Source organism: Vulpes lagopus, chromosome 7, assembly GCF_018345385.1.
Source record: "Vulpes lagopus strain Blue_001 chromosome 7, ASM1834538v1, whole genome shotgun sequence".
Taxonomy (NCBI): domain Eukaryota; kingdom Metazoa; phylum Chordata; class Mammalia; order Carnivora; family Canidae; genus Vulpes; species Vulpes lagopus.
Genome location: NC_054830.1, coordinates 76,991,814 through 77,018,319, shown reverse-complemented (window position 1 = coordinate 77,018,319; position 26,506 = coordinate 76,991,814). Strand labels below are relative to the sequence as shown.

The 26,506-nt window shown below is 47.0% G+C and overlaps 1 protein-coding gene across 4 annotated transcripts in view; it reads right to left on the bottom strand.

Annotated features, from left to right (window-relative positions):
• Positions 1–26,506, bottom strand: part of ANKS6 (ankyrin repeat and sterile alpha motif domain containing 6) — a 48,076-nt gene that overhangs the window by 4,135 nt on the left and 17,435 nt on the right. Inside the window, exons 9-14 of one of the 4 annotated variants that reach the window (XM_041763050.1) lie at positions 25,895–26,104; positions 24,815–24,968; positions 23,737–23,906; positions 16,094–16,280; positions 10,761–10,828; positions 4,900–5,016 (exon numbers count right to left, since the gene is read on the bottom strand). In XM_041763050.1, coding sequence (XP_041618984.1) covers positions 4,900–5,016; positions 10,761–10,828; positions 16,094–16,280; positions 23,737–23,906; positions 24,815–24,968; positions 25,895–26,104 — 906 coding nt within the window. Of the gene's footprint in view, positions 1–4,899; positions 5,017–10,005; positions 10,183–10,760; positions 10,829–16,093; positions 16,281–23,736; positions 23,907–24,814; positions 24,969–25,894; positions 26,105–26,506 lie in introns of those variants that run through there. The other 3 variants (XM_041763051.1, XM_041763052.1, XR_005989003.1) reach the window with 3 other exon arrangements.

The window sequence follows — 26,506 nt, the reverse complement described above, 5'->3', positions numbered from 1 at the left end:
AAACTAATAAAAATTTGAAAGTAAACTGAGAGTACTCAGGACTGGCGGGGATTCACTGACACTGGAGTCACACGCCCACAGCTGGTGGGGATGTTCACTGGCTCTTTCTGGAAAGTAATTCAGGAAGAAGTGCCATATACCTTGATTTAGACTCTTTGACTCCACAATTCCACTTTTAGACATCTATTCTGAGGAGATAATTAGACTTATACACAAAGTTGCCCACTGCAGCACTATTAATAGAAAGTTCGGATATCTACATATCCAACTAGTAGGGATTTAAAATAAGGTAATTTTAGTACATCCATGCAAATGTATTATATTAAAAAGAGTTTTTAATGACATGGGTAACTGCATATATTTAATGTTAAATGAAGAAAGAAGGATGTAAAATTATAGATCCAAATTTATCTCAGCCACAGAGAGAAAAACATTTGGCACAAAACACTGCAGTGATCTTCCCAAATGTGAACAGCACTGGCCTCTGGGTGGTTGGATCGTGATTCCTTTAAAAACTCTTTTCACCTTTTTGGCACTGTGCAAATTTAGTAAAATGAACGTGCACTGCTTTGAACGTGCACACACACACACACAAAATGGCAATACACAGAAACGATGGCTTAGGATCAACTAAAGGTGAAATTTCTGGTTGACCTTCTCCAACATACAAACTTGTTTGAAACTAATAAACTAATAAGTGGACCCGAGTACACATCACAGCTGGAATACTGGAGTGGGGAGGTTCAGCCGGAAGGCCCATGGCTTAGAGGACTGCTTTGCTGGAATTCTTATGGTGGAGCCAGGTTTTTGGTTCATATTCACCAACAAAACAGAACAAAACACAAAACGTTTTAAGCTAAAATGTTCAAACTATTTTTGATTGTGTAAGAAACACATTTTAGATCACCTCGTTATGTGTAAATATATACAACCGAAACAAATTTTACCCTCCTACCCGCAAAGAATATTGATATTTTCTACGCTATTGTTTTTAAAAATGCTGCTGGCGAACCCTAAATTGGGTCCACAGCCATGAAGACACTGGTGGACAAGGAAAGCTGGGCCTCCCCTCTCTTATGGGTACCGGTCTGGGTTCTCGAATATGTCCAGAGCATTGGAACCATTGGGCACTCCACTGGCTGAGGTTGGGTTGCAAAAGAGTGTGAATGCTGAAGGCGGAGTGGGTGTCCTGAGACAATCAAGAAAGAGGCAGGATGCCCTAAAGTCTGGCCAGCGGGTCTGGCCCAGAACAGCTGAGGCCCAGGGTATCCAAAGGCCATCCAAAGGGCTTCTGGAAGCCACGCTCGGCCTGAGAACTTCTTTGCCTTAAAAAGTAGCAAATATCTGCAATGGTAATTGCACTACTCCCAAGTAGTGCAGAGGATAAACTGCTTTTGTAATATTTAGCTTCTCCCGATCATGCTTTTGCTCCATGGCACACTGTGATGCACGGTCCTCACTTCCACAGGACTTTTGTAGTTCAGACCCTCCCTCTGCATGCTGCCATGTGGAACAGCCTGACTTTGAGGGTGGATGCTGCCTGTGGGAGGGATGGGAGTGGGACAGAGCTGTCCCCTCGATCTAGCAGGTCAGAAGCATCCAGGTCTCTTGGTTGGGAGCTAGTCAGCCGGTGGCCCCCGAAGAAGACCACTGCTACGGAGGAATGTGTCCCCACACCTCGCATTCATATGTGGAAACCCTGCCCCCAACGTGATGGCGTGAGGGGTGAGGGCATTTGGGAGGTGACGGAGCTTGGATGAGGTCACCAGGGTGGGACTCTTGTGACGGCAGCGGAGTCTTTCTAAGACGACAGAGGGGACACCTTGCTTCCCTGCTCTCCGCCGTGTGAGGACACAATGAGGAGTGGGCAGTCTGCAGCTGGGAAGAGGACCCTCACAGATCTCAACCACGCTGGGACCCTGATCTGAAATGGTCAGCCTCCGTGCAGTGAGAAACAATTCCTGTTGCCCACAAGCCACCCGGTAGATGGTCCTCTGGTATGCAGCCTGAACTAAGAACCAGTAGCTATCGACGCTTCTGCTTCTCTATGCTGGGCCTTGTTTGGTACAGGAGACAGACTGTTATAGGAACAGAGTATGGGGGCAATGAATTTTAGAGAAAATGAAAAAAGGTCCCAGTTTGTGCAAATGTTAAGAAAAATGTTCTCCTTTGGAGTGGGCTTGAGATGGCACATCATCCACTCTGATCATGGCAGTTAAGTTTCCTAAGATTTGCAAACCAGCCCAGTCTGTCTTCTTTCTGTGATCCTGGGCCACAAAGGCCATGGCCACTGAGGGCAGAGGAGAGGTTCTGGAAGCATCAGCAGCTACCATCTACCACACCCTACCCCACTCCCTACCATCTAGTCACACTCTAGTGGCGCCCAGCTCCTGGCCAGTCTTCTCACACCCTCCATGATCCTCACTGGCCCTACAACTAGAAACTTTCCTGTCTTTCCTTGACTGGCTTGGCTTCCCCCACCTCCATCTTCTCCTTGGCTCACATGTCTGGCCTCTGGAGGACAAGAGCAGAAAGGGTCCTGTAACCCTTGAGCCAAATCCCCCTACCATCACTCACCTACTCCCTCTACAAAGCCCTTGCCCTTACTTGACTGGGTCACCCTCAACCACCGGGGCCCTCATCTGTCTCCTCTGGCCTTCCCTCACACCATACCTCTTGTTCTCAGGTCCAGCACTTCCTTAGTTCTTGAAATGCATGGCACATCCTCTCACCACAGGGCCTTTGCACATGTGCTTCCTCCTGCCTAGTCTGCACTCTTCTACCTTTCTACCTGAAGGTTTCCATCTTTCTTTAGATCCCAGCCCTCCTGCCACCACCATGGGGATGTCTTCCAGAACTTTGCCTTTCCAGCCCCCACTCAAGGTCAGGAGCTCTCCTTTATATGCACTTGTGGCTCACACTGAGGCAGGGCAGCATAGTGGTCAGCATACAAACTCTGGGTTCCAATTCTGACTCTGCCACTTACCAGTTGTGTGATCTCAGTCAAGTTCCTTAATCTCTGTGCCTCAGTTCCTCCACCTACAAACTGGATCTGGCCTCAGTGGCTTTTGTGAAGTTAAATGAATGATGTGACATGCTCAGAGCAGTGCTGGGCACAAGGTATCCTCGGTGCTCAACACCCATATAATGCTTGGGACATGGCTATTTTTCCAAGACTATTTTTCATGGGCTATTTTTCATGACTAGATCTAACGCTCCAAAGACTGTACGGCTTGTTCTGGTTGATTGAGGCCCCATGAGCCACCCTGGGGCTTCACTACCAGCCAAGACTGGTCCATTTCCAGCAACTTCCAGCAACCCCCGTGCCTGCCTCACCCCCTCCCCTGCCCCTCACATCTGATAGCAGAGCAGAAACGGTCTGGTCTGGGTGTCAGGGCTCACTCTCCATCTCTGAGCCTCAGCTTCCCTGTCTGTAAAGTGAGGCAGCCCGGGCCCACAGAACAGATGAGCAGTGTTTAGCAACAGGCCACTTACAGAAGAAAAAGAACAGACAGTAAAAACTCAAGATAAAACACACGTGTTGGAAGCACTGCCAATTAAATCACCCTGAAGGACCACCTTATAGCCGATCAACAGATAAAATGATCATAATGGTGACAGCAACAGACACAACCACCCCCAGCCCCGGTGGGGCTGGCAGGAGCCACCTCCACACAGCACGGCGTGTGGGAACATACGAAGAAGACCCGGGTGCAGGTCCTGCCTCACTTGCCGGCCCGCCTCCCACCCTGAGGCTCTGCTCCCTCGCCAGCTGGACATGGGAACGGTGAGGATGCAGCCTCCTCGGATTAACTGGGGAAACGTATGTGAAGTGTCTTGTGAATGATAAAGTGCTACATGAATATTTATTTGCTGCTGGCACTCTAAGTCTGTTCAATATTTCTATGCATACCCGGCAATACACAGACAGAACCGTAGGACCGGTCATGCTCTCTGACATAACCTCGTATCAAGGAGCACAGCCTGAGGAACAAAACAACAGAAGAAAAAGGAACGAGGCAGAGAGAGCCATTAAGGTGCTACTTGTAATGGCAAATCCCAGGACGCAGGGCGTGATTGCCTCCCCAGACGGGGGCTGTCAGGCAAAGCGTGAAAAAGCAACAGGTAAGCAAGTCCTCTAGGTTGTGGCAGTGAGGCAGAAAAGTCCATCCCACGTTAGGGAAAAAAGGAGAAAGCAAAGGAGCTGGAATAGCCCAACCCCAGCCGTGCTCTAAGGTTTGCAAAGTGAGTGGTGGTTTGCTTCTTGTGCATTTTTTTCCAATTGTTTTTCGCATGTGTGCCCTTGGCGGGGGGTGCGTTGTTAATCTTTGGTTTAAAGCTGATGAAACAGAAACTTCACATTGGACAAGAAGCGGGGTGCCAACAATAACAACAGTGATTGACGGGTCTGTGCGTGCCAGGGGCGCTGGTAGGCATTTTGGTCCTGGCAACGACCCCGTCGCCTCCCCACCATCCGCAGTGGATGAGGAGAGCAAGGGGAGGTGATGGCTCATAGGGGACATGGTGAGTAAGGGGAGGAGTGGGCTCACACCCAGGAGGGCCTGACTCCAAGGCCCCTCCTCACCAGGAGCTCTGCTTCCACTGTCACCGGAGGGCGACACTCAGCCACGTGGATTGAAAGTACCACAGGGAGGGTTTTAGCGGCACCTAAGGGAGGAGAGGTCTGGAAAAGGAGCGGGGGGGGGGGGGGGTGTGTGTGTGTGTGGGGGTGGGTAGTGAGCACTCAGTGCGGAGAAGTGTGCCCATGGGGCCGTCCTCTGCCAGATGTGCCAGAGGAGATGCAATCGGACCCCAAACGTCCCTGGGATCACAGAGGGCTCAGGATCCTAGTGATGCTCTCTGCCGTCTGAAACAGGAGAAGAAGATGGAGAACAGTACCTTGCCTGCATTCAGTTCAGAAATCGCTGCCAAAATCTGCTGCCTGGACCCATCGGTCTTAATACCCAGCTCCTTCAGGTCGCCGTCCGTGAGCGTGAGGAATGCCTCCATATCCACCTGGGAAAACAGAAGGGGGGCTCGCTGCCATCGGCTTGACGCACACCTCTTTCTTCCCAACCACAATGGAAATATGATTATGGGCCATGCGTGCTTATTAGCAGTGAATTAATTATGGCTTACTACTTCCAATTCCTGATTTTACCACGAGAGTTTAGTTCAAAGTATTATTAAGGACTAACTCTCCTCGGCTCTAGGCCCGGGAATTCCAGGACAGGTGCATTGTGGAAAGACCCTGACCACTGAGCAAGGGAGAGGAGTCTCTGAGACCATAGTCTGGGTGGCCGGCGTGCTGCAAATCCAAGTCTGCTAGTAGAAAGCTGATCCCAAGGGTGCCTGCCTTGGGCTCCGGTCATAACCCCAGGGTCCTGGGGTGGAGCCCTGCATCCGGCTCCCTGCTCACCGGGGAGTCTGCTGCTCCCTCTTCCTCTGCTGCTCCCCCTGCTTACACTTGCTCAATAATAAATAAATAAATAAATAAGTAAATAATAAATACAATCTTTAGAAAGAAAGAAAGAAGGAAAGAAAGGAAAGAAGGAGGATAGATAGTTGATCCCAGTGCTGCTGCGTTTCCAGCAATCCTGGAAACCTCATAGCAAATGTGCATATGTGGCAGGACTCGGCACGCTCCCCACCAGAGGACAAGGGAGGGGCAGACTGTGGGAAGACGCAGTGAGCAAATCAATAAGCAGAAGCGATAAAGGAAGAAGGGCCACGGAGAACGGAAGTGGAGAAGGGCTGAGAACAAGGGCGCCTCAAAGCCGCGTGGCCCTCGGCTGCTACAGGGGAAACCCTAACATTTCTGTCCTCCCAGCTTGGCCTCAGCTCCGGGCGAAGGGTGCACGGGCCGCCCAGCTGTGTGGCTGCTAGGTGGCGGCGCCCGTCCTCTGAGGGTCAGACGTGGCCGGTGCCAGCCTCACGCTGCGGTGTGCACCCCACGTCTGTCCTAGGGCCTCACCGCGAGGTGACGAGGGGAGGATGCAGAAGCTCATGCCATGAGTATTTTACACAGACTGAGTCGTTCAAACCTGATGACAGAAGGTGTGATTGCTAATCTCCCCTGTTGGGGGACAGGGAAACTGAGGTACGGAGAGATTCAGTCTGCAAAGGGGCCGGTCCGTGGAAGCCAAGCCTGGAGCCCGGGCAGCGGGTCCCAGAGCCCCTGCTCTTCCCTGCGGGGCCACATCACCCCTCGGTGCCGCGGCTGCTCGGCCGCCCTCTCGCCGTTTCCGCAGGGCAGCGGCCTCCGTGCTAATGCGACTTGATGTTCCCTAAGAATTAAGCAGTTATGTCCCCCGTATGGGTCCTCGCAAATTAGACCCCAAAGGGCAGTCACCTGGGAGAGGTGGAAGTGAGCTGGGCTGCCCACAGCCCCCCGTCCGGCCTGGGCTCGGGAGAGGAGGTGGCGCTGCCCCCCACGGTGCTGCGTGGACACAGCCAGACAGGGCCTCAGGCCCCGCCTGCACCCCCGCCTGGGCACGGGCCTTGCCTCAGTCTCCCACCTGAAATGTACGAACCCTCCCCCAACCTAACTTATGGGTGGTTGTGGGTTCTACCTGGAGCTTTACAAGCTAAATTATAAAAACATGATAGTTTTATGTGACATAATATTGCAACAATTTAAAAGAAAACTTTTGTAACTTATTGGAAATCCTCAGTTCTTCACTTTAAATGTAGGCATTCAGGGCAGCCTGGGTGGCCCAGCGGTTTAGCACCGCCTTCGGCCCAGGGCCTGATCCTGGAGACTCAGGATCGAGTCCCACGTCGGGCTCCCTGCATGGAGCCTGCTTCTCCCTCTGCCTGTGTCTCTGCCTCTCTCCGTGTCTCTGTCTCTCATGAGTAAATTAAAAAAAAAAAAATTCTTCAAAACAATTGATGGAGGTAGAGGTATTTTTTTTTCTGGAAAAATGTCCCCTATCATTCCCTCTGTGTTTTAATAGTCATTTTACTGTCCCGGATTGAAAGAACCTGAAGCAGGCTGAGTCGGTGGGTAGGGGCCGCTCCCCTGCCCCAAGCCCGAGGTGCCTCCCGGCATGGCTCCGGGACTTTACGGCTCACCCGGGGCTGCGGGTCTGGAAGAACAGACGACAGGGCTTTGACAGGCCTGCGCCTCCCCGTGCCCACTGTCCCGCCCCCTGCCCCCATGGCCAGCTCCTCAGCACCTCTCTGCCCTCTTGCCCAGGAGCTGGGGGCTCTCCCTGAGTCTGCCCCTCACTCCCCCACAAGCCTGGCCCGCCCCACACAGAGGCCACGGGGCTGCCTCCCGACGTCCACACAGGAGCGCGGCCAGGCCGGCCGGGCCCTGCCTGCGCGGGCTCTGCTCTCTGCTCCGGACGAGCCAGGCCCGAGCGCTGATGGTCTCTGCGCACGTCTGCTCCTCTTCCCAGAGGCCCGCCAGCCCTGCTCCCGCCCCTCAAAGCTCAGCTGAGGCTTGGCTGAGGTGTCCCCTGGCCCTCACTCCGCAGACCCCCTTCCCTGGGCTCTCAGAATGCTCTGGGTGTTTCTGCTTGCTGGGGTCAGGCTCTGGAAGGGGACCGGGTAGGGGGCAGGGACCTGAGCTGTGTTTGCTGCTGACTGAACGAGCGCATCCACCAGGATTCTGTTGCTTCCCCACCTGCACTGACCTTCTCAATCCCTGACCTTTGTCACCCCTGGGGGCTGCCAAATCCTCACAGCTCGTTTTAGGTGGAGAGCACCAGAGACGAAATTCTCCTCACGTGAGTACTTCTGAAGGGTTAGCAGAATGAGGCAGAAACATCTGTGTCCTTTCAATATTCATGCCCTACTTTTTTTCTTTTCTTTTCTTTCTTCTTCTTCTTTTTTTTTTTTTTTTTTTTTTAGTAAAGCATCCTAGTTGTCAGCCAGGCACATTTCCATGAAGCTAAGGCACTATATTTCTGAGTTTCCCTTGCATATGAGTATGGCAACTGACAGACTTCCGGCTAATGAGATATAAGAGGGTTTATGATACTTTGAGGAAGTCTCTTAAAAAGGAGAGCATGTGTCTTCCCGCTATCTCCTTCCATCCAGCTGCCTGGAATATGGATGTAATGGTTGGAGCGCTAGCAGCCATACTAGACTTGGAGGATGAACCATACACTTTAGTGACGGTAGAGCACAGAGCCAGACAGAGTTTAGATGACTCCCCTGAATACTTGCTGTGGGGAAAATAACCTTCTCTTTTGTTTAAGATACTATTATTTGGGGATTTTTCAATATATGTAACCAAATCCATCCTGATGCAGGTAGAGAGTTGAAAATTTAAATTAGTCTGTCTTTAGTTTCAGTATGGCAAGATGAGAAAATGTATTAACTTCATTCTTCTTCAAATTCTCAGCAAGGACTAAAAGCATAAAATAATAGGGAGAAATATTTATGAGCCCTGGAAATGAGGGAAAAGCACTAACTGCATGTCAGGTATTTTAAGGAGTTTCTTAAGGGACTAACCAGTGCTCTGTACCTGTGGGGATGGGTGTGGAGGTGAGGGCAGGGGCAATCAATGGTTTTAAAACCTGAGTCCCCCCCAAAAAAACAAAAACAAAAAACCTGAGTCCCATGAAAGCCTTCGAGGGCACACGGGATCTCTGTATGGATAGACAGCAACTCTCACACGCTGCTACCCTAGCTTATATGTTGTCCAGAGAGGAGCTAAGCACTTGGGTGGGGCTTGGGGGTTGGGGAGGCATGACAGCTCAGCTGGCTCCTGACAAGGGCACTGCATCTGCTAAACCTCACACCACCCAATACACTCAGAAATCCTCCAGCCAGTGGCTCCCAACCCTCCCCAAGTGCTGCCTGAGGCCTCAGCACCCTCCCTGATCCCAAAGGCTATGGAGACTTTCAAGTGGGTGAGTGAAGACCACAGCAAATCTGCATGGTCTCCCTTCTCTTCAAAATTCCAAAAGCAAAAAAAAAAAAACCCAACAAAACAAAAACAAAAACAAAAACACCCCCCCCCCCCCAAAAAAAAACCTCCAAAAGCATCAAATTTCATCTGGAACATACTTCAGTTCACTACAAGGGACAACTGTGAGAACCAGAGAATGGCAAAGGGCAGGTGTGCCCCCAGGCACGCCAGCTGCAAAACGGGGACGCAGCCAAGAACTCATGACAAATGCTGCCTTGTGAAACAAAGACACCTCAAGAAACAGAGGCACACCTTGAGATGTGTTCCCTGTGTACTCCAAGAGGGCACAGGACACAGCAAACAAAAGCAGGCTGCCAGTAGCACACAGGAAAGATTTCTTGGCAACGAGAAACATCACTGCTAAGGTTGAAAATGCCAAAGAGGCAAGAAGGACATGCTGGACACAGCAAGAAAGCAAAAGAAGAAGAAAGCCACTGCACTCTGCTGCTGAAAACAAAATACAAACTCTTCAGTAGCATCTCAAGCTTGTCAGGGACAGTGAGTGATTCTCAGGATTGCTACCGAAATTATGACAGTTGTCATATACTTGACCAGGCACCAGAATATTCTAAACCAGTAATTATACCCTGGTGGCTAGTGGCCCTGCAGAGGAGCTTTATTTGGCCAAAATGGTAAGTTTTTCAAAAACTTATTGAGATATAATTCACCTAACGACAATGTCCACTCATTTAGAGTGTACAACTCACAAGGAACACAGTCAGTGGTATTGCAATAGTGATGTAACGGGAAGGAGGGTGGCTCTACTTGTGGTGAACACAGTATGAAAGATTAGCCTGTCGAATCACTGAGTTGTACACCTAAAATTAATGTGACATCGTGGGTCAACTCTGCAAATGAAAAAAAATGTTTAATTAAATAAAGTGTACAATTCAGTGATTTTTAGTATATTCAGAGTTGTGCAACCATCACACTCAATTTTAGAACATTTTCATCACTCCAAAAAGAAACCCACACCCATATAAGCAGTCACTCCTCCCCCCACTCCCTGGCAACCACTAATTACTTTCTGTCTCTACAGATTTGCTTATTCTGGACATTTATATAAATGGAATCATACCATATGTGGCCTTTTGTGTCTGGCTTCTTCCACTTGGCATAATGTGTTCCAGGTTCATCCGTGTTGTAGCGCGTTCAGCACTTCATTCATTTTTATGGCCGAATTATATTCCATGGTACAGTGATAACGCATCTGGCCATTCATCAATTGATGGACATTTGGGTTGTTTCCCACTTGTTGGCTATTGTGAATAATGCTGCTGTGAACATTCGTGTACAAGTTTTTTGTGGGGACATATGTTTTCAGTTCTCTTGGGCATATACCCAGGAGTGGGCTTGCTGGGTCACATGGTAATTCTATGTTTAACATTTTGAGAAACTGCCAAACTGCAGAACAGTAATTTTTTTTTTTTAAATGTGATTGTGAGCGCTTTTAAGCAAAAGGAACTCTGTTGGATTAACACAGACCCTACATCCAGACACTTAGCACAGATTCATTAGGATTTGCTTTTGACCCACTTTAAATCTAAAAGCCTGCCAGTTGATCCCCTTCAACAAAAGTGTGTGCAGGACAGACACAAACTTTACTAGGGGGAGAAGTGCTCAAAATTACAAAATTCTATTACAACAAAACAAGCCATAAGGCCCCCAGGATTTCACTGTGATGAACTGAACTAAATGTGCTGAACACAAACTCCATTTCCTCAGCTGTCTCAGTGAAAAAGATCAATCGAAGCTTGCAGGATGAAAACCCATATATTTAAGATGATATATTTTTTACAGTAAGATTCAGATGGACGTTCAAAAATAACACCCTTACCTCTTGCTCCTCAAAAATGGGCTGATATTTCTCAAGGGATAATTTCTTAAGGATTCCAGTCAGTTCATCTTTGAGAGGGAAAGATGTGAAAAGATATTTTAGAATTTGGCAAAATGCATCAGAACAGTGGTCTTCAAACTCATAAAGCAGTGGCAGTCTTATTTCAAATGAAATGTCACAAGAAACCCCAACACAGAAAGCAGATCTAAGCTCCACTCATGGGGATGCAGCTGGGGGGTGGGTCTGAGCCACCTGTCAGCCACACTTCCCCTCCGTGCACGCCCTTGGCATCTCCCCAAATCCCAAACTGGGTAGTGGAAACAGAAGATGGGGAGATCCATGGCCAGGTGACCCTCCAACGGCTGCAACCCCTAAGTTCTCGGAGTTCTAGCTGATGGTACTAAAACTCTACTTTCTGTCCAAGAATGGCTTTTAATTGTGATTTCTTGATACTGGTGGCCACACCTGCGGCAAATGCTAATGCCAGCAAGTTGTCAGCGAGGCGGAGAAAAAACTTAAGAGAACAAGTAGGTGGCTTCAGACCAGAACTGGAGTTTGGCTCAGTGTGAGGAGGCTGTGGGCTTCCCAAAGGAAGGATGGATACACCCGAGTGGAACAGCAGAGCCAGAGGGGCCCAGAGCAGGGGAAAACAGAAGATTCTGGATAGCAAGATTTCAGGGTGAAGAAAGGAGACAAGAATAGCATCAGCAAGAAAGGGGAGGGGGGACTGGCTTGAAAAAATATCCATTCACACATTCGACAGGGATTTACCAGATAAGGCATTAGGGACTCAACAGAGACCAAAACAGATAAGCAGGCTGCCAGGCCAAAGGCAGCAAGGAAGAATGGAGCAGGGTACGGGTAGATGACAGGGAATGGGAGAATGTTGTTTATTATAGAGGGCGGATAACGAAGGTCTCCTTTATAAAGTACCATTTGAGCAGTAAATGAAGGAGTGAACTGTGCAATACCAAGGGAAAGATCACCAGGCAGTATTTAGGCAGAAGGAAAGCAAGTGCAAAGGTCCTGGGGCAGTGGGTGCAATTCACAGAAGAGTGGACTGGAGGTTAGGGGGCCTGAGTTCCTTTTGTAATTCATTCATTCAACAGCAGCTAGCAACATGCCTACTACATGTTGGGAGTGCACAGATGGAAAGGTCTGTGCTGTGAAGGAGCTCAGTGTGGCTGGGAAGATAAAAATGATGAGGCTGATGCACCATCAGACACTCTGCACATGGATAACCCATTTGCTCTTTCCAACAACCCCCTGAGATCCATCCTATCATTGTCCCCATTTACAGATGGGGAAGCCAGGCGTCACAAGGCTGGCTACCACATCTTGGATGAGATCATACTGCCAGTCTGTGGCAGAGCAGGAATTCACACCAAGTGGTCCAGCTCCCAGGCCTGTGCTATGCACCCGACCCCTTCTGACACCTCTCTGTCATCACTGGTGACAACTGCATGATGAGGGGTATCACCAAGGGGGTGTGGGGACAGGGATGACGGCCGACCAGCTTGAAGGACTGGGTGAAGACTCACAGAAGAGTGCTACTGAGCTAGGATGTATGAGATGAATGGAGTCCCCGGTCCACACAGAATCCGCCGACAGTTGCATGATGCCCAACCTTTGCTCCTGGGGCTCCCTCCACAGCAGCATGCTGGTAAATGGCTAACAACTGGCTCTCCAAGGGAAAATATATGTATGTACATAGGTAGTAGATAGGTAGGTGCATAAGTTTGTTGCAGATTTTATTAAGATAAGGGGTGTGTAGCACACAATTTACGTATCAGAATATACTACACGATATCGTTTCTTATAAATTCCATCTAGCCAATGCTTGCATGGCATTCCAGGCACCTCATTGAATGCTCTCACTGATTTTTGCCCTCCTCTTGAATCCCTCGCCAGTGAGTATAGTTCCAACATGGGTGTTGGCAGATAGTTTTGTTTATGGGAACATGTAAGATGAAATGGAACAATGAAGACGCATATTGGACCTGCACGTGAGCAACTCTGCCGAGTGAGATAATGGTTTTAAAATCCTGGGAGAAGATTTTCTCAATTTTTTTGTGTTAGTCACAATGTAACAGACACACTTTTAACCTTCGCCTGCAAAATGCACATTCTCTCCATCATTGTCTAGATTACATCATAATGGTCTTTCAAACAATAAACCAAACCCTGATCAGGGGCACTTGCTGACGTCATGGAGTCAATACACCTTCCTGGCTGATTTCAAGATGCCAACACAACCCATGTTCCTGGAAGTGGAACTGGGAAGGGATGTGCATAGTAATGCACCGTTATATAGTATTCCTATCGCATAAAGAGCACAGATATTAGTAGAATGTACTAAAGTAGTTAATAATACAATTTGTTTTAAATACCACATACCCCTAATTTAATATGATTAGTGTCATTATGTAAATTCACATAATTTGACTTTTTATTTCTTTTCTTTGGATTCTTTTATATATGTTTTTATGTTTTTATTTTTTATATATGTTTTTAATATACATTTGCTTATATACATTTATATATAATTTATATATTATATATTACATCTTTATATTTATAGATTTTATGTTATATATGCTTTATGTTTTTTTTAAGATTTTTATTTATTTATTCATGAGAGACAGAGAGAGACAGAGAGAGAGAGAGAAGCAGAGACACAGGCAGAGGGAGAAGCAGGCTCCATGCAGGGTACCTGACATGGGACTCGATTCCAGGTCTCCAGGATCATGCCCTGGGCTGAAGGCAGTGCTAAACTGCTGGGGCACCCGGGCTGCCCTGCTTTATGTTTTATATTGATTTTATGTATATTTACATATGCTTTATGTATATTTTGTTTTCAGGTATATTTATATTATATAATATATTTTATATATTTTATATAATATGTAAATATATAGCTTATGTATTTTTATATATATGTAAGTGAATATGTTTATATGTAATATACAGATATTACACATATAATACCTGTAATTATTCTATATCTAGGTGGTAGTGTTTTCTTGTAATGACTTTTAATAGTTGTGTTTAATCGCTGGCTTGTACATTTCCTGTAAATTCAACAACTGACTCTGGCCAGCCACTGCCCTGCCTCTTCTCAGCCCTCTGGCCTGGCCTGAATGCTTGTTCTTTGGTGAAGTCTGCCATGGCAACTCCGTGTTTGCTGATAAAACAGATTTGATCCCATTTGTGTCAAAATCATATAATGCTATTATGTTGCATGCGTCCGAATCCCTGGCCTGACCGTGAGCTATCCTAACACCCAGCACAAGTTAAGGCACCCAGTGCACAGGCTTCACCACTACTTAGAGAGTCTAGAGAGGACAGCAGGTGGAAAGATGGGGCAGGCAGAGGCCTGTAGGCGGTCCTTGACTGGGGCCACATGTTTCCCACAAGAATGTTGTTTGGGGTACAGGTTGCAGCTCTGTCCAGTGACAATCTCATGCCCATAGGACAGAGGTCTTGTTGCTTCAGGACACAGAACTCGAACAGAAAACTAGGCTTTCTACGCCAGAGAAATTAAAAAGAAATTGCTGTCAGGTCCTCTTTTATTTTTATCTCAACTAGGGCTTTGCGATCCTTTTTAAAACAATGAAGGAGGGGATCCCTGGGTGGTTCAGTGGTTTAGTGCTGCCTTCGGCCCAAGGCCTGATCCTGGAGTCCCGGGATCGAGTCCCATATCAGGCTCCCTGTATGGAGCCTGCTTCTCCCTCTGCCTGTGTCTCTGCCTCTCTCTCTCATGAATAAATAAATAAAATCTTAAAAAAAAAAATGAAGGAGAAGGAAAAGCATGGGCACAGACAGTGCATACAGATACAGTCTCAACTCTGTCTTAGAGAAAGGTGGAGTATGAGTACCTAACTGAACCTCTAGGAGTTTACATTCCTAAAAGCCTCCAAGGTAGGAGAATTCATGGGCAGGAAACCTTACATTCCACATAGAAAACACAGTTAGGGGAGAATGGGGTTTGCTAGTGACTCTCTGAAGCTGTTATTAATGATGGCATTAGATATCACAAAACAATAAAAGCAGCCCCCAAATAAAGAAGATGCCAATGGCAGCATGCATTTATCAACTCAGTCCAGACCACAGCCTGGGTAGCTGCTCTCAGCTTATCTAACCTGCTGGGCAGAGCGTGCTCAGCCCCCTTCTCCTGGCAGCTGCAGCCAGGTGCCCTTGCAGGAGCGTGAGGCCCTCGCACACCTGAAATTTCTCTCCCCTCTCTGACATACTACTCGATTGGCACCTGCCTGGGCCGCATCTCTCACCAAAGCTCTACTCCCTCTCCCCCCTCTATTCCTACCCCTGGACCACAGAGGGCAGTTTAAAGGACAGGCTTCTTCCTCTCCCTTTGTCTTTATCTCTTCCTATCTTTATCTGGGGCCTTGCAGCTGAGCCTCCACTCCTGCCCTGTCAATCTTCCCTTCTGCATCATCTCCACGGAAGGGACTGCCAATTCACACGCCTAGGTTCCAAAGTTCTGGTTATAGGGGACAGTTACTGCTTCTGTTTGCCCACCATTCATCCTCTCCTTCTGGAAATAGCACTGTGATTTTCCTCTGAGGAGCCACTTCTCTCCGTAGACTCTGACCCCAGCTACAAAAGCAGACACATGACCTGTGCCTGACCAATCAACACATTCCACTGCCATGGACACACATCAAGCATGGGCAAATGACCCGTCATTGTAAATAGAGCCAAGGCAGGCCAACTACGTTTACTCCAGAAGTTCGCTGGACCTGCTAAGAAAGTAGCACTCTTTCTGCTGGTGTTACCAAGTTAGCAGCAAAAGTAAGCAAGCTTGAAGTTTCTGAGGGACAACTTTGCCACTGCTTAGAGACAGCCTACCTGAGATATGGAGAGAAACACTCCCAAAGTACCTGGACCTACACATGCCTGAAGTACACCCTAGACACTTCCATTATGAGAGCCAACAAATTCTGTTGTTTGCTTTTGTTTAAACCAGTTTGAGTGAAGACTGCATTACTTGCCAATGATAGACTTCTGACTTATACAAGGTCCAGGGAAAGGTCCATAACTGGTCTTGGAGATGTATTTCTACAAGTACATGTTTGTGTAAACAAACAAAACTCACCGTGAACATATAATTCAAAAACTATTTAAGGGAGCTTACCATACCATCAGCACAGTAAAGATAAAAATACAAGGCAGATTCAGGGAAGAAAAGGGATAGGTATTTTTGTTGGAAATTTTAAAAACCTGACTGAGGATGGCTGTAGAATTTAAGAGTACCTGCCAGGTCTCAATGGTAAAGAGGAAGGTGTGGCATTTCAGGACTTTGGGGGACTCACCCTCATCAGTGATGGTGCCACTGCTGGAGCCCCCGCTGCTCTTGGACTGCCGATGGGATGAAGAGGATGACACTGAGGACTCAGCCGTGTGTCCCTTGGGTGAAGGGGAGGGTGTGAGTGTAGGGGAGGTGCTTTTGGAGGTAGTGGAAGTTCCAGACGGAGGCCTTTTGCTCGTCTCCAGTTTCTGCTGAAAAGAACAAGACGAATAATGTAAGCCATCACCTGGAGGGTAGAAGCGATTAAGACAGACACCAACAGGGAACACGAGCGACATCTGACTCAGCGAGATTTCTAACCAGGACTATGAAATCTACTGCAAAACCCATGCAAAGCAGGAACAGGACTGTCAGAACAGTCACAGGAAGATCATCTCCTGGAGCAGAGAGGCAGGGGGTAAGGTGGAAAATGTGGCATGTGAGGAGCCAGGACACCAGGTGCTGGTCCTGCCCATACAGCTACCGGTGCTGTGTCCTTGGCCAAGTCCCCTTACCTCTCAGCTAATCCAGCTCTCAGTGCAAGTGTGGCTCATAAATACATGAAGTCCCTTTCCGCTCCTAATGTTCCTTCATCTAAACCAGTCATTGCCAACCTTTCACCAAAGAACACATCATTTTTCCCTTCTTTGTATGCGTGTCATTTAGCTTTAAAAAAAAAAAGGCGCCTTTTGATTTTTAAATAATTTTAGATTTTAGAAGAGTTGCAAAGATAGAACAGAGCATTCCTGTGTATCCTTTCCCCTGACGTTAATAGCTTACATAACCGTAGCACAATCATCAAAACTAAGAAATTAACAGTCTTATAATACTACTGGCTAACCTGCGGACTTCACTCAGATCTCACTGTTGTTCCACTTAACGGCCCAATTCTGGTCCAGGATCCCATGTTGCACTGACTTATCGTGTCCCCTTGACCTCCTCCAACCTGTGACAGATCCCTCTTACCTTTCAGGACCTCGACGCTGTCAGAGAGTCGGGGTGCTCACAGAGTGTCCCTCAGTTTGGTTTGGGTCTGTTTTCTATTTTCTCATAATTAGATTTGCTTGTGGACTTGGGGGTTAATGGCCCCAGGGGGAATGAGCCATTCTTACTGCATCATGCCAGGAGTCTCCAAGCACCCATTTCTTATTACAGATAATGTTGCCTTTCATCACTTAGTTAAGGTGGCATCTGTCCAGTTTCCCCATGATGAAGTTATGACCTTTGCCCTCTATAATGAAAAAGTACTTGGGGAGCAGGAGGCTTTGAGCTAAACCATGTTTCTCCCAGTAATTTTAGCATTCTTCAGTTGATCTTGTCTATAACAATTACTACTGTGATGTTCTAATGATACAAGATCTGCTATTTCCCTTCTTTCTTTCCCATTTATTATTTGGGATTCTGTAAGGAAGAGTTGTTCCTTTTCCCTGTTTATTCAGTTATTTATTCCTTATCAGTATGGGCTCATGGATATTTATTTTATTCTTTGGGCTATAATCTAATAGCTTGCTATTTATTTTATTGTTCAAATTGTCCCAGTTTTGGCCACTGAGATCTTTCAGGTTGGCTCCTATGTCCTTTTGACATGCCCACCTTTTTAAAATTCTTTCTGACACCATAAAAATGCCTCAGGCTCATCCTATATTTTCACTGATCCAGTACTGGAATAAAGCACTTCTCCAAGGCTGTGGTCCCTTTTATTGGAGAGTGGTATTTAGAAACCAAAATCTGGGTACTAGGTTGCTCATGGCTACTGGGATGTCACTGCTTCTAGGTGATCTCAGTGGACAGAGCAAGGAAATAAAGCACAGTAAGCCAAGTATATATGTAGCCACACTTACTACTATATCTGTATACATATAAGCACACATATTGACAAGCATGCGTTCATACTGATTCACACTGACACCTCTGACAACAGTCCAACCCATCCATGGGGTTTGTTCTAGCATTTCTTATTTGATTCAATCTCTGACAGTTAAAAACGGGGCTCATTTTATTTACTTATTTGTTCAGCCCCAGTATATATGTAAAGCATATATACGTATACAAAAAGTATCTACATGTAAAATGGTTTCAAAATTTAACCCATATCCCTATGAGAAAAAAATATATCAACTAGAATACAGAGTTTGGGTATGGTTATTTGTCTTTATTTGGCCTTACCATATCCACCCGACATAGTCTCTCCCCCGCCCCACTCTCCAACGTGTGGTGGTGTCAGTCATCTGTAATATAGCTAGATCTGTTGTCATGGTCTGCTTCCATCTTTGGTTCCTGGTTGATACTGTTTCTTAAAATTTGTATACCGCAAAAATAACTGTTGTGTATAATTCTCTGGGTTTTGATAAATGCTGAGTTGTGCAACATACTGAACAGTCCATCACCTCTGAGATTCCCTTGGCCTATCCTTTTCTAGTCAATCTCTTCCTCATCCCAACCCATGGAAATAAATGATCTATGTTCCATCCCTACAGTCTTGTCCTTTCTAAAACGTTGCATAAATGGAATTATACAATCTGTAGATTTTTGGGTCTGGTGCAGCAAACTGCCTTGAAGATCCATTCAAGTTGCTTTCCACTACTGAGCAATGTCCCATCATATGGATGTGCCACAGTTAGTTTATCCATTTGCCTGTTGATGACATGTCTCCACTCTGGCATGATGATGGAGAAAATTGCTCTAAACATTCACAAATAGATTTTGGCACAAATGGTTTTTGAAAATGCATCTGAGGGGCGCCTGGGTGGCTCAGTTGATTAAGTGTCTGCCTTTGGCTCAGGTCATGATCCCCAGGGTCCTGGGCCTGATTTTCCCTCCCCAATGCTTGTGCTCTCTCTTTCTCAAATAAGTAAAAAATAAAATAAATCTTTGGAAATACACTTGGGTAAGTACCTAGGAGAAAGGGAGATAGCCAGTTTGTATGATAAGTGTATATTTAGTTTTATAAGAAATTGCAAAACTTTTTTTCCCTTTTTAAAAAAAAGATTTTATTTATTTATTTGAAAGAGAGAGAGAGCAGAACGAGAGAGAGAACACGAGCATGGTTGAGGGGCAGAGGGAGAAGGACAAGTAGACTCCTCACTGAGCTGGAGCCTGATGGAAACTGCCAAACTTTTTCAAGGTGGCCATACTGTTTTGTATTTCCACTGGCAACTGAGTGCCAGTAGCTCCCTGTGCTCACTAGCACCTATAACTTTATATTTTTTCCCAATTTTTTCCAATTTATACTGATATCTTTTTGTGGGTTTTATTATTTTTTTTAAAGATTTTACTTATTTATTTGACAGAGAAAGAGAAAGAGCATGCACAAGCAGGAGGAGTGGGAGAGGGAGAAGCAGATTCCCCACTGAGCAGGGAACCATGTGGGGCTGGATCCCAGGACCCTGGAATCATGACCTGAGCCAAAGGCAGATGCTTTACCGACTGTGCCATCCAGGTGCTCCTGCTGTGGTTTTAATTTGCATTTTCCCAATAGCTAATGTTCAACATTTTTTCGTATGTTTCACCATTTGCATATTTTTGATGAAATAGCCAGACACTTTGCACAATATATTTTTATAATTTGTTGATTGTTTTCTTATTGTTGAGTTTTAAAAAATATGTTTTTAAGTAGGCTTCATGTCCAGGGTGGAGCCTAAAGCAGAGCTTGAACTCATGACCCTGAGATCAAGACCTGAGCTAAGAATAAGAGTCGGACACACAACCAACTAAGCTACCCAGATGTTCCTCTTATTGTTGAATTTTGAGAGTTATTTTGTAGCTTAACTATAATATGGCTAGGTGTATTCTTTATGACATTTATCCTATAGTGTTTATAGTGTTTTCTGAACTTCTTGGATCTGTGATGTGGCATCTATCATTAATTTGGGGAAACTTTCAGGCATTATTTTAAGATATTCCTTCTATCTTTCTCTCTTTTTCTTCAGGGATCCTTACTACTTGTATGTGGGAGCACTTGATATTATCCCACAACTGTTTTTGGTTGTTGTTCTTGTTTTTAACTTCTTTTTTCCTCTGTGTTTCAGTTCAAGTGACTTCTATTTCCCTGTCTTCAACTTCGTGGATTCTTTCCTTGGCTGTGTCTAGTGTACTGAAGAGCATGCCTTATCTCTGTTACATGTTTTCTATTTCTAGAGTTTTCATTTGATTCTTTCTTAGAGTTTCCACCTATCTGCTGAAACAATTTATGACGTTTCATGCTCAAATTTTCCATTAGAGTATTTAACAATTAATTGTAGTTTTTAAAAATACACCGTCAGGTAATTCCCACTCTTGTGTCATATCTGAGTCAGATCCCAATGACGCTGTGTTTCTTGAGAGTGCAGATTTTCGTGCCCTTTTGTATGTCTTGTAATTTTTGGTAAGACTGGACATCTTGATTGGATAGTAGAAGCTAAGAGAAACAGTTCTAATGCTAGGAAATGGGTACACCTCTCCTTCTGCTAACCCTTTAATGCTACTTCTAACTACATCCCAGAGTGGAACAAGAAGTCTCCTCTCTTAGATTTTGAAAGACTTTGTCAATTAGTTCCCTATATTCCCTATATTGTTAATAAATTCTTCTTTCTGATTTTTTATAAAGAAAGACATTCAATAATAAAGCTTCTGATTAAAACAGGAGACACTTAGTAAATCCCTACTAAACAGATATATCAACGCAAAGAAACATGATACTCTTGACCTTATGGGCAGCAATATTTGTTGGGGGTTGGGGACAGATTAATATGATTATTTGAGATGCTCAGAAATATCTGAACTATTCCCTATGTTCTCAGTATAGCAGACTATGTTAGTGGTGTCATCTCAACTCCTCCCATGTAACTCTGTTTTCCTGCAGTGGGTGTGCTGACTTGCTTAAACAACATGGTTGGTTTTCAACTCATGTCTTTGGTTGTTGCCATGAGAACACATCTAAACTTGTTGTGGGCACACATGGCCCAGTCATCCTGGTCACCCCAGCAAACAGCTGAATGTGTAAGTGATCCCCCTCACTCCAGACCAGAAGGACTGACTAGCTAAGTCCAGACTGAAATGCTGACCCACAGGTTCATGAGCTAAAGAAATGCTTTTTGTTTTAAACCACTAAACTTTAGGGTGGAAACAGAGAGCTGATCTACTCAGTGGGACTTTGGGCTTCTAGAGGTCCGGGAAGCATGGACACACTCTGACCACCCTCGCCGATTCTGTTCCTCCTCAGATTCACTTTAGGCTGATTCGTAAACATGATAGAAGCCATACTTTGTGAATATTCCACCATTGTGGTGGTGCTTGTCTTCAGCAAAGTACAAAAACCAGATTCAGGAGGCTCCTATTTTGAATACTAATTTCTAATTCTTCCTAGGGGAGTCTTTGAAAAGCACTTCATGTCTCCATTTTCCTGCTGGAGCCTTTGACAGAAAGCCCACTCTTGTGTCCTTTGATTTAGGGCAGTGGTTTCTAAGAGACCTGGATGGGGTTGGCTGCAATATCCTCTAGGGGGAAAATCAGAGTCCTCAGACCCTGTCTTGAAGTATCTCATTCAGTTATGCTGAGAGGAACCCAGAAATCTGAATTTTTAGATAGCTCCCCAAGACTACAGCATATTGTTAAGAATATCAGGTGATCAGGGCACCTGGATGGCTCAGTCAGTTAAGCATTTGCTTTTGGCACGGGTCATGATCCCAGGGTCCTGGGATTGAGTCTCAAGTCAGGCTCCTTGCTCAGCAGAAAGTCTGCTTCTCTCCTTCTCCTTCACCCCCTGCTCTTTCTGTCTCTGTCTCTCTCTGTGTATCTCTCTCAAATGAATAAATAAAATCTTTTTTTTTAAAAAAAGAATATCAGGCGATTACTGAACCGAATGGTTTCTCCAGTTCGTTTCCTGAATGTATTTTTTGACACAATCTCCTTTCATTAGAATATGCTTGTACATAGGTTATATTATTTGACAAGATGCAGTCAAGTGAGATAATAGTTAACTTATAATTTAGACGCTTACCTATTTTGAACACTGGTTAAAGGAAACCATTAATGTCTAACACATCATAAAATCATAAAAATAGAAAAAGTTAATTTTAAACAACAGAGAAGAGGAAAACTATGTCAAAGCCCAGATTAGAAGACTTACTTTAATTAGTAGCTCTGAGTTTCCTAGCAGCAAAGGCAAAAAGAGAAATACAATAGTTATATAATTCTTTTTATCTGAGGAAAGAAAATGTAGGAAAGTAACAGTAGAGACATTTTTTAGAGCTGAATTCTACAAGGATTACATAGATCCTATTACATGAGTAATTTTCAATATAATGGAAACCATGCTAATGCATAGGGAAAAAGAAACTTTCTCTGGAGCTATATTGTAAAGGGAATCTAATTATGTAGGCCTGATTGCAGAAGGGGCTTTGAGTAACAAAAAGTTATGTAACCAACAGGGGTGGGCAGAAAATAAAGTCTATTTCTCATACATCCATTAAAACATAATCTCTGGAGACATTTCTGGGCAAGGGGCCAGGGGTGAGGCTTTCAGATGATCTAACTTTTCTCAGGGAAAAAAACTTAAGACATCTAAAAAATATGAAGAGTGGAATAGTGCCTGAACGTCCTCTCAGAGGATGAAATGGGCTACATGGCACCACTGGAGGAAGGCACCTGGTGGGCCACCTGGTGGAAGAGTCCATTTATACTTACCACCAGGAATCCACACTGGAGTTGGGGGGACTCTCTCCAGTAACAACTCAGGTGGAGGGGCTCGGGAGGTGGAGGGGCAGATCTAAAGACACTAAACAACTTCCCACTCCAGAGAGGCATTTGCAGTTTCCTGTCTGTTGCAAACTCCATAGAGATTAACAACGTGTTGATGGCTCTTGGGCTGCATTAATGGAGGAATGGTGCCAGAGCAGGGAGGTGGCCTGTCTTCCAACATTCCTTCAGCTCTTCCCCGGCTAAAGTGCCACACGTGCTACTCCTCACTCTGGAGCAGCCTCATCCCTGCCTCTTGCCCTGCCCCACCCTGCCCCCTCATCTGGCTCCTCATCCTTCAGACCTCCTTTAGGTGTCACTGATGCCCTCAAGCTTGGGTAGTGGTCCCCATCTGTGCCCCCGCAGCATCCCCCCTCTCACTGCCGGAGTCTGCAGTGATAGTCCGAGAGTGGTCACCCCCGGTTCACTGCTACACCCTTACTGCTAGCAGTGCTAGGCTCAAAGCAGAAGCCCCAGAAGTGTGCACAGTGAAGGAATGATGTCAAAGCATGACTACTACTGCTGCTCACATCAGCACTTACAGCTGACGCAGGCTCAGCAGGTGCCGCCCACCCCTAACCCCGGAAACGCTCAGGTGTGGAGCTGAGATCTGATCCCAGGCAGTCTGCTCCTGATCCCACACTCCACACCTCTTTGCTCTAGACAATGAATAAACGTACACAGTGTGAGGCTGAACGAGGCACCCAGAGGTGCCCTCCAGAGCAGGTGGGAGGTAGACCCAGGTGTGCAGGGCCGGAGGGCACTGGCTGGGATCCTGGCAGCCACCTGCATGATCAGCCCTCCCCAAAAAGTTCCGGAGCAGCCCGCTGCAAGGGCCCTGTCTTTAGGGCCATCCCATGACTGCGGCAGCACTGCCCGGGCTCCCTAGTATGTGGGCCCTGTGAGGACAGAACCTGGGAGTCGAACAGGAGGAGATGGAACCAGAACACGCACCTTGCCACCAGGACCTCCGCTGCCTGCTGGGGAGACTGGGAGTTCAGATGAGCTGGACCCTGGCGCTGGCCCAACAGGACCTGACGGGTGGCTGGGCTTCTGTTCTGATAATCCGGCTGCTTTTTTCCTCTGGGCAGCAATTTGTGACAGGACGCTGTCTATGCTGCCACCTGAGGAAAAAGGAAGAGAAATGACTGCCAGGGACCCAGGGTCCAGCAACGTGAGCATGGTGGGCCTTGTGTGCTGCCCTTGCTGAGATGGAAACGTGTTTCCCAGACGCACCCTGACCCCGTGTGGCTGGGGGTCAGGGCTGACCACAAGAGGACTGCGCATGAAAACTGAAGGCAGAGTCTCCAGGCCAAACCCATCAGATATATTACAAAGAAAATATTTGTAAAAATAAAAAGAGAGGAATGTGATGCTTTGCTTTCTTTTCTCTAAAGAGTTCTTTTCACAAAAAAATTTCTTTTTATATAACGCATTAACAGGCATCAGTTAATCAGGACATCAGGACACAGCAGCCCTTGTTCTCTGAAGGCATCATGGTGACAGGTGTTAAAAGAGGCAGTGCAGGTACAATCCTCGCTTTTCCCACTCTGCAGCCAGCTTGTGTGGCCTCTGACCGCTCCCGCCCCCACCCCCACCCTCTCCAGAGCTTTACCAAGCCCACTCCCACAGCTGTCAATAACTTCCTCATCCCATAATTCTCAGAGTAGATTGCCCTGTTCCCTCTCCCAGGTGCCCCAAACCCACCAGTAACCTTGCATTACTATGAAAGAAGAGGGAGAAATGATAATATCAAGGGCCAGACAGGATCCCAGGGAGAACACCGATAACCAACATCAGTAAGGCAATAACTAGGTACCACATACTGCTGTAAATATTTCACATGTAGGAGCAGTGCCATTCTGGAGGGCAAAGGGCAAAACTGAATTCACTGAAAAAGCCCTGAGCCACATGGAGGAGGAAAACAGGGCGCATGCAGTTGTTTCTGGGATTGCCCACCGAGCAAGTGCAGAGGGCAGGTCACACCCGCAGCCCCAAGGGGCTTCCCTGAGTGGCCCTGCCTGGTACCCACCTGAGCGGTTATGCAGCTCCCCACCGTGCCTGCTTGAGCCCCCTGCCCCACTGGAGCCACCTGAGGAATGAGGTGAGTGGTTGAAGTTTCCAGAATTGGCAGGAGAGGCAGGGCTTCTGGAGAGAGATGGAAATTTAACCGGCCTGCCAGGAGTCTGCAAGAAGAAGGTGGGTGTTGTGTGTTGTGGTTAGGGTTTGTTATTCCCTTCTCTGGACACACATCATCACAGTGGGGAGGAACCCAGATTCCACTGGCTCACCCTAGCTGATGCCTACATGCCCGGCACACCCCTGCCAACTCGTGCTCAGCCTGCCAGGAGCCCCCCAAAAGAGGAGAGAGTTTATTTCTCTCTGCTGGCAACCAGACTATTAGCTCAGGCTGAGATCCTGTGACGTAACATTCCCCGACTCACCCCACTTTCACGATCACTCAACCCCTCCCACAATGCACACTAGATGCAAACCAGCCCTGCCTGTTTCGAGCACCTTCAGAGGCCAGGCTCTCACTCTCCCACTAGAGATTTGCTGTTGCAACAGCCCCAAGAGGCAGCAGCAAGCAAGCAAAGGTCAACCGCATTTTACAGAGAGATGGAGGCTCTGAGTTCCATTTTACAGAGAGATGGAGGCTCAGAGCCTCCATCATTCATCACACAGTGGCAGCGCAAGGTCCTAAATCCCCACCTTTGGTTTGCCATTTACTGTATCTATAGTGTATACAGTCTACACACGTGGAGATAATCTCCCACATCAAGAGGGACTACCTCAGGACATTACAGAGACACACCAAGGGTCACAAAGTCACAGACCGCTAAGGGCAAAAAGTTAAAGTCACACTCCTTGTGGGTATGACAAAACACCATCGAGCTCCCTGCTCAGAGGGGAGTCTGCTTCTCCCTCTCTCTTTGCCCCTCTCCCTGCTCATGTACTCTTGCTCTCTCTCAAATAAATAAATTAAATCTTTAAAAAAAAGAAAAGAAAAGCTTTGGCCTTGCTGGATTAGCAGGTCTGATGTCCCTTCTGCCTGCAACACACCCCAACTTCAGTGAGTGACATGTCAAAGCACGTGGGCTGGGCGACTTACAGCATCTGTGCTCCCACCAGCCACGCCCACGGGGGCGCCCCGGCCGGCTCTCTGGGACAGCACAGTCTTCATGGGCTCTGCTTTCCCGCTGTGACATGTCCGGGACCGATCGGAGCTCCACAGCTCAAAGCTGGAAGGGGGTAAGAAAGGGGGGATGACTGCCTTCAGCTTGTCACTCGGGAGTCTGGGGAAGGGGGCTCCATTGCGCAGCTGAAAAAGACAGGCTGTCGGTTAGATGAGCCCCTCGGGGGCTCCCAGCTCTACACAGAAGATTCCAGGTTTCTGCTGCTTCTCAGAGAATGGCACCATCAGTTACCCCGTCATCCCCAACACACACCCGGCCAGAACCCATGTGGTCTCCTCTGCTCTCTTCCCAGCAACTAAGCAATACCCTTGTTTACTCTGCTCCAGCCTCAGCTTCTTTTGGGTCATCACAGCAGTTAAAATGGAGACAGAGGGGATGGGGGGCTGAGGTGGGCCCAAGGGAGGCTGAGTGTGCTGTGACAGGGACCCTGAGGGGGTTGGGGGAAGGGCGCTGCAGGCCCAGGGAACAGCATGGGCCAGGTCTGGCAGCCAGAGGAGCAGGATATGCGTGCGGGGGGGGGGGGGGGG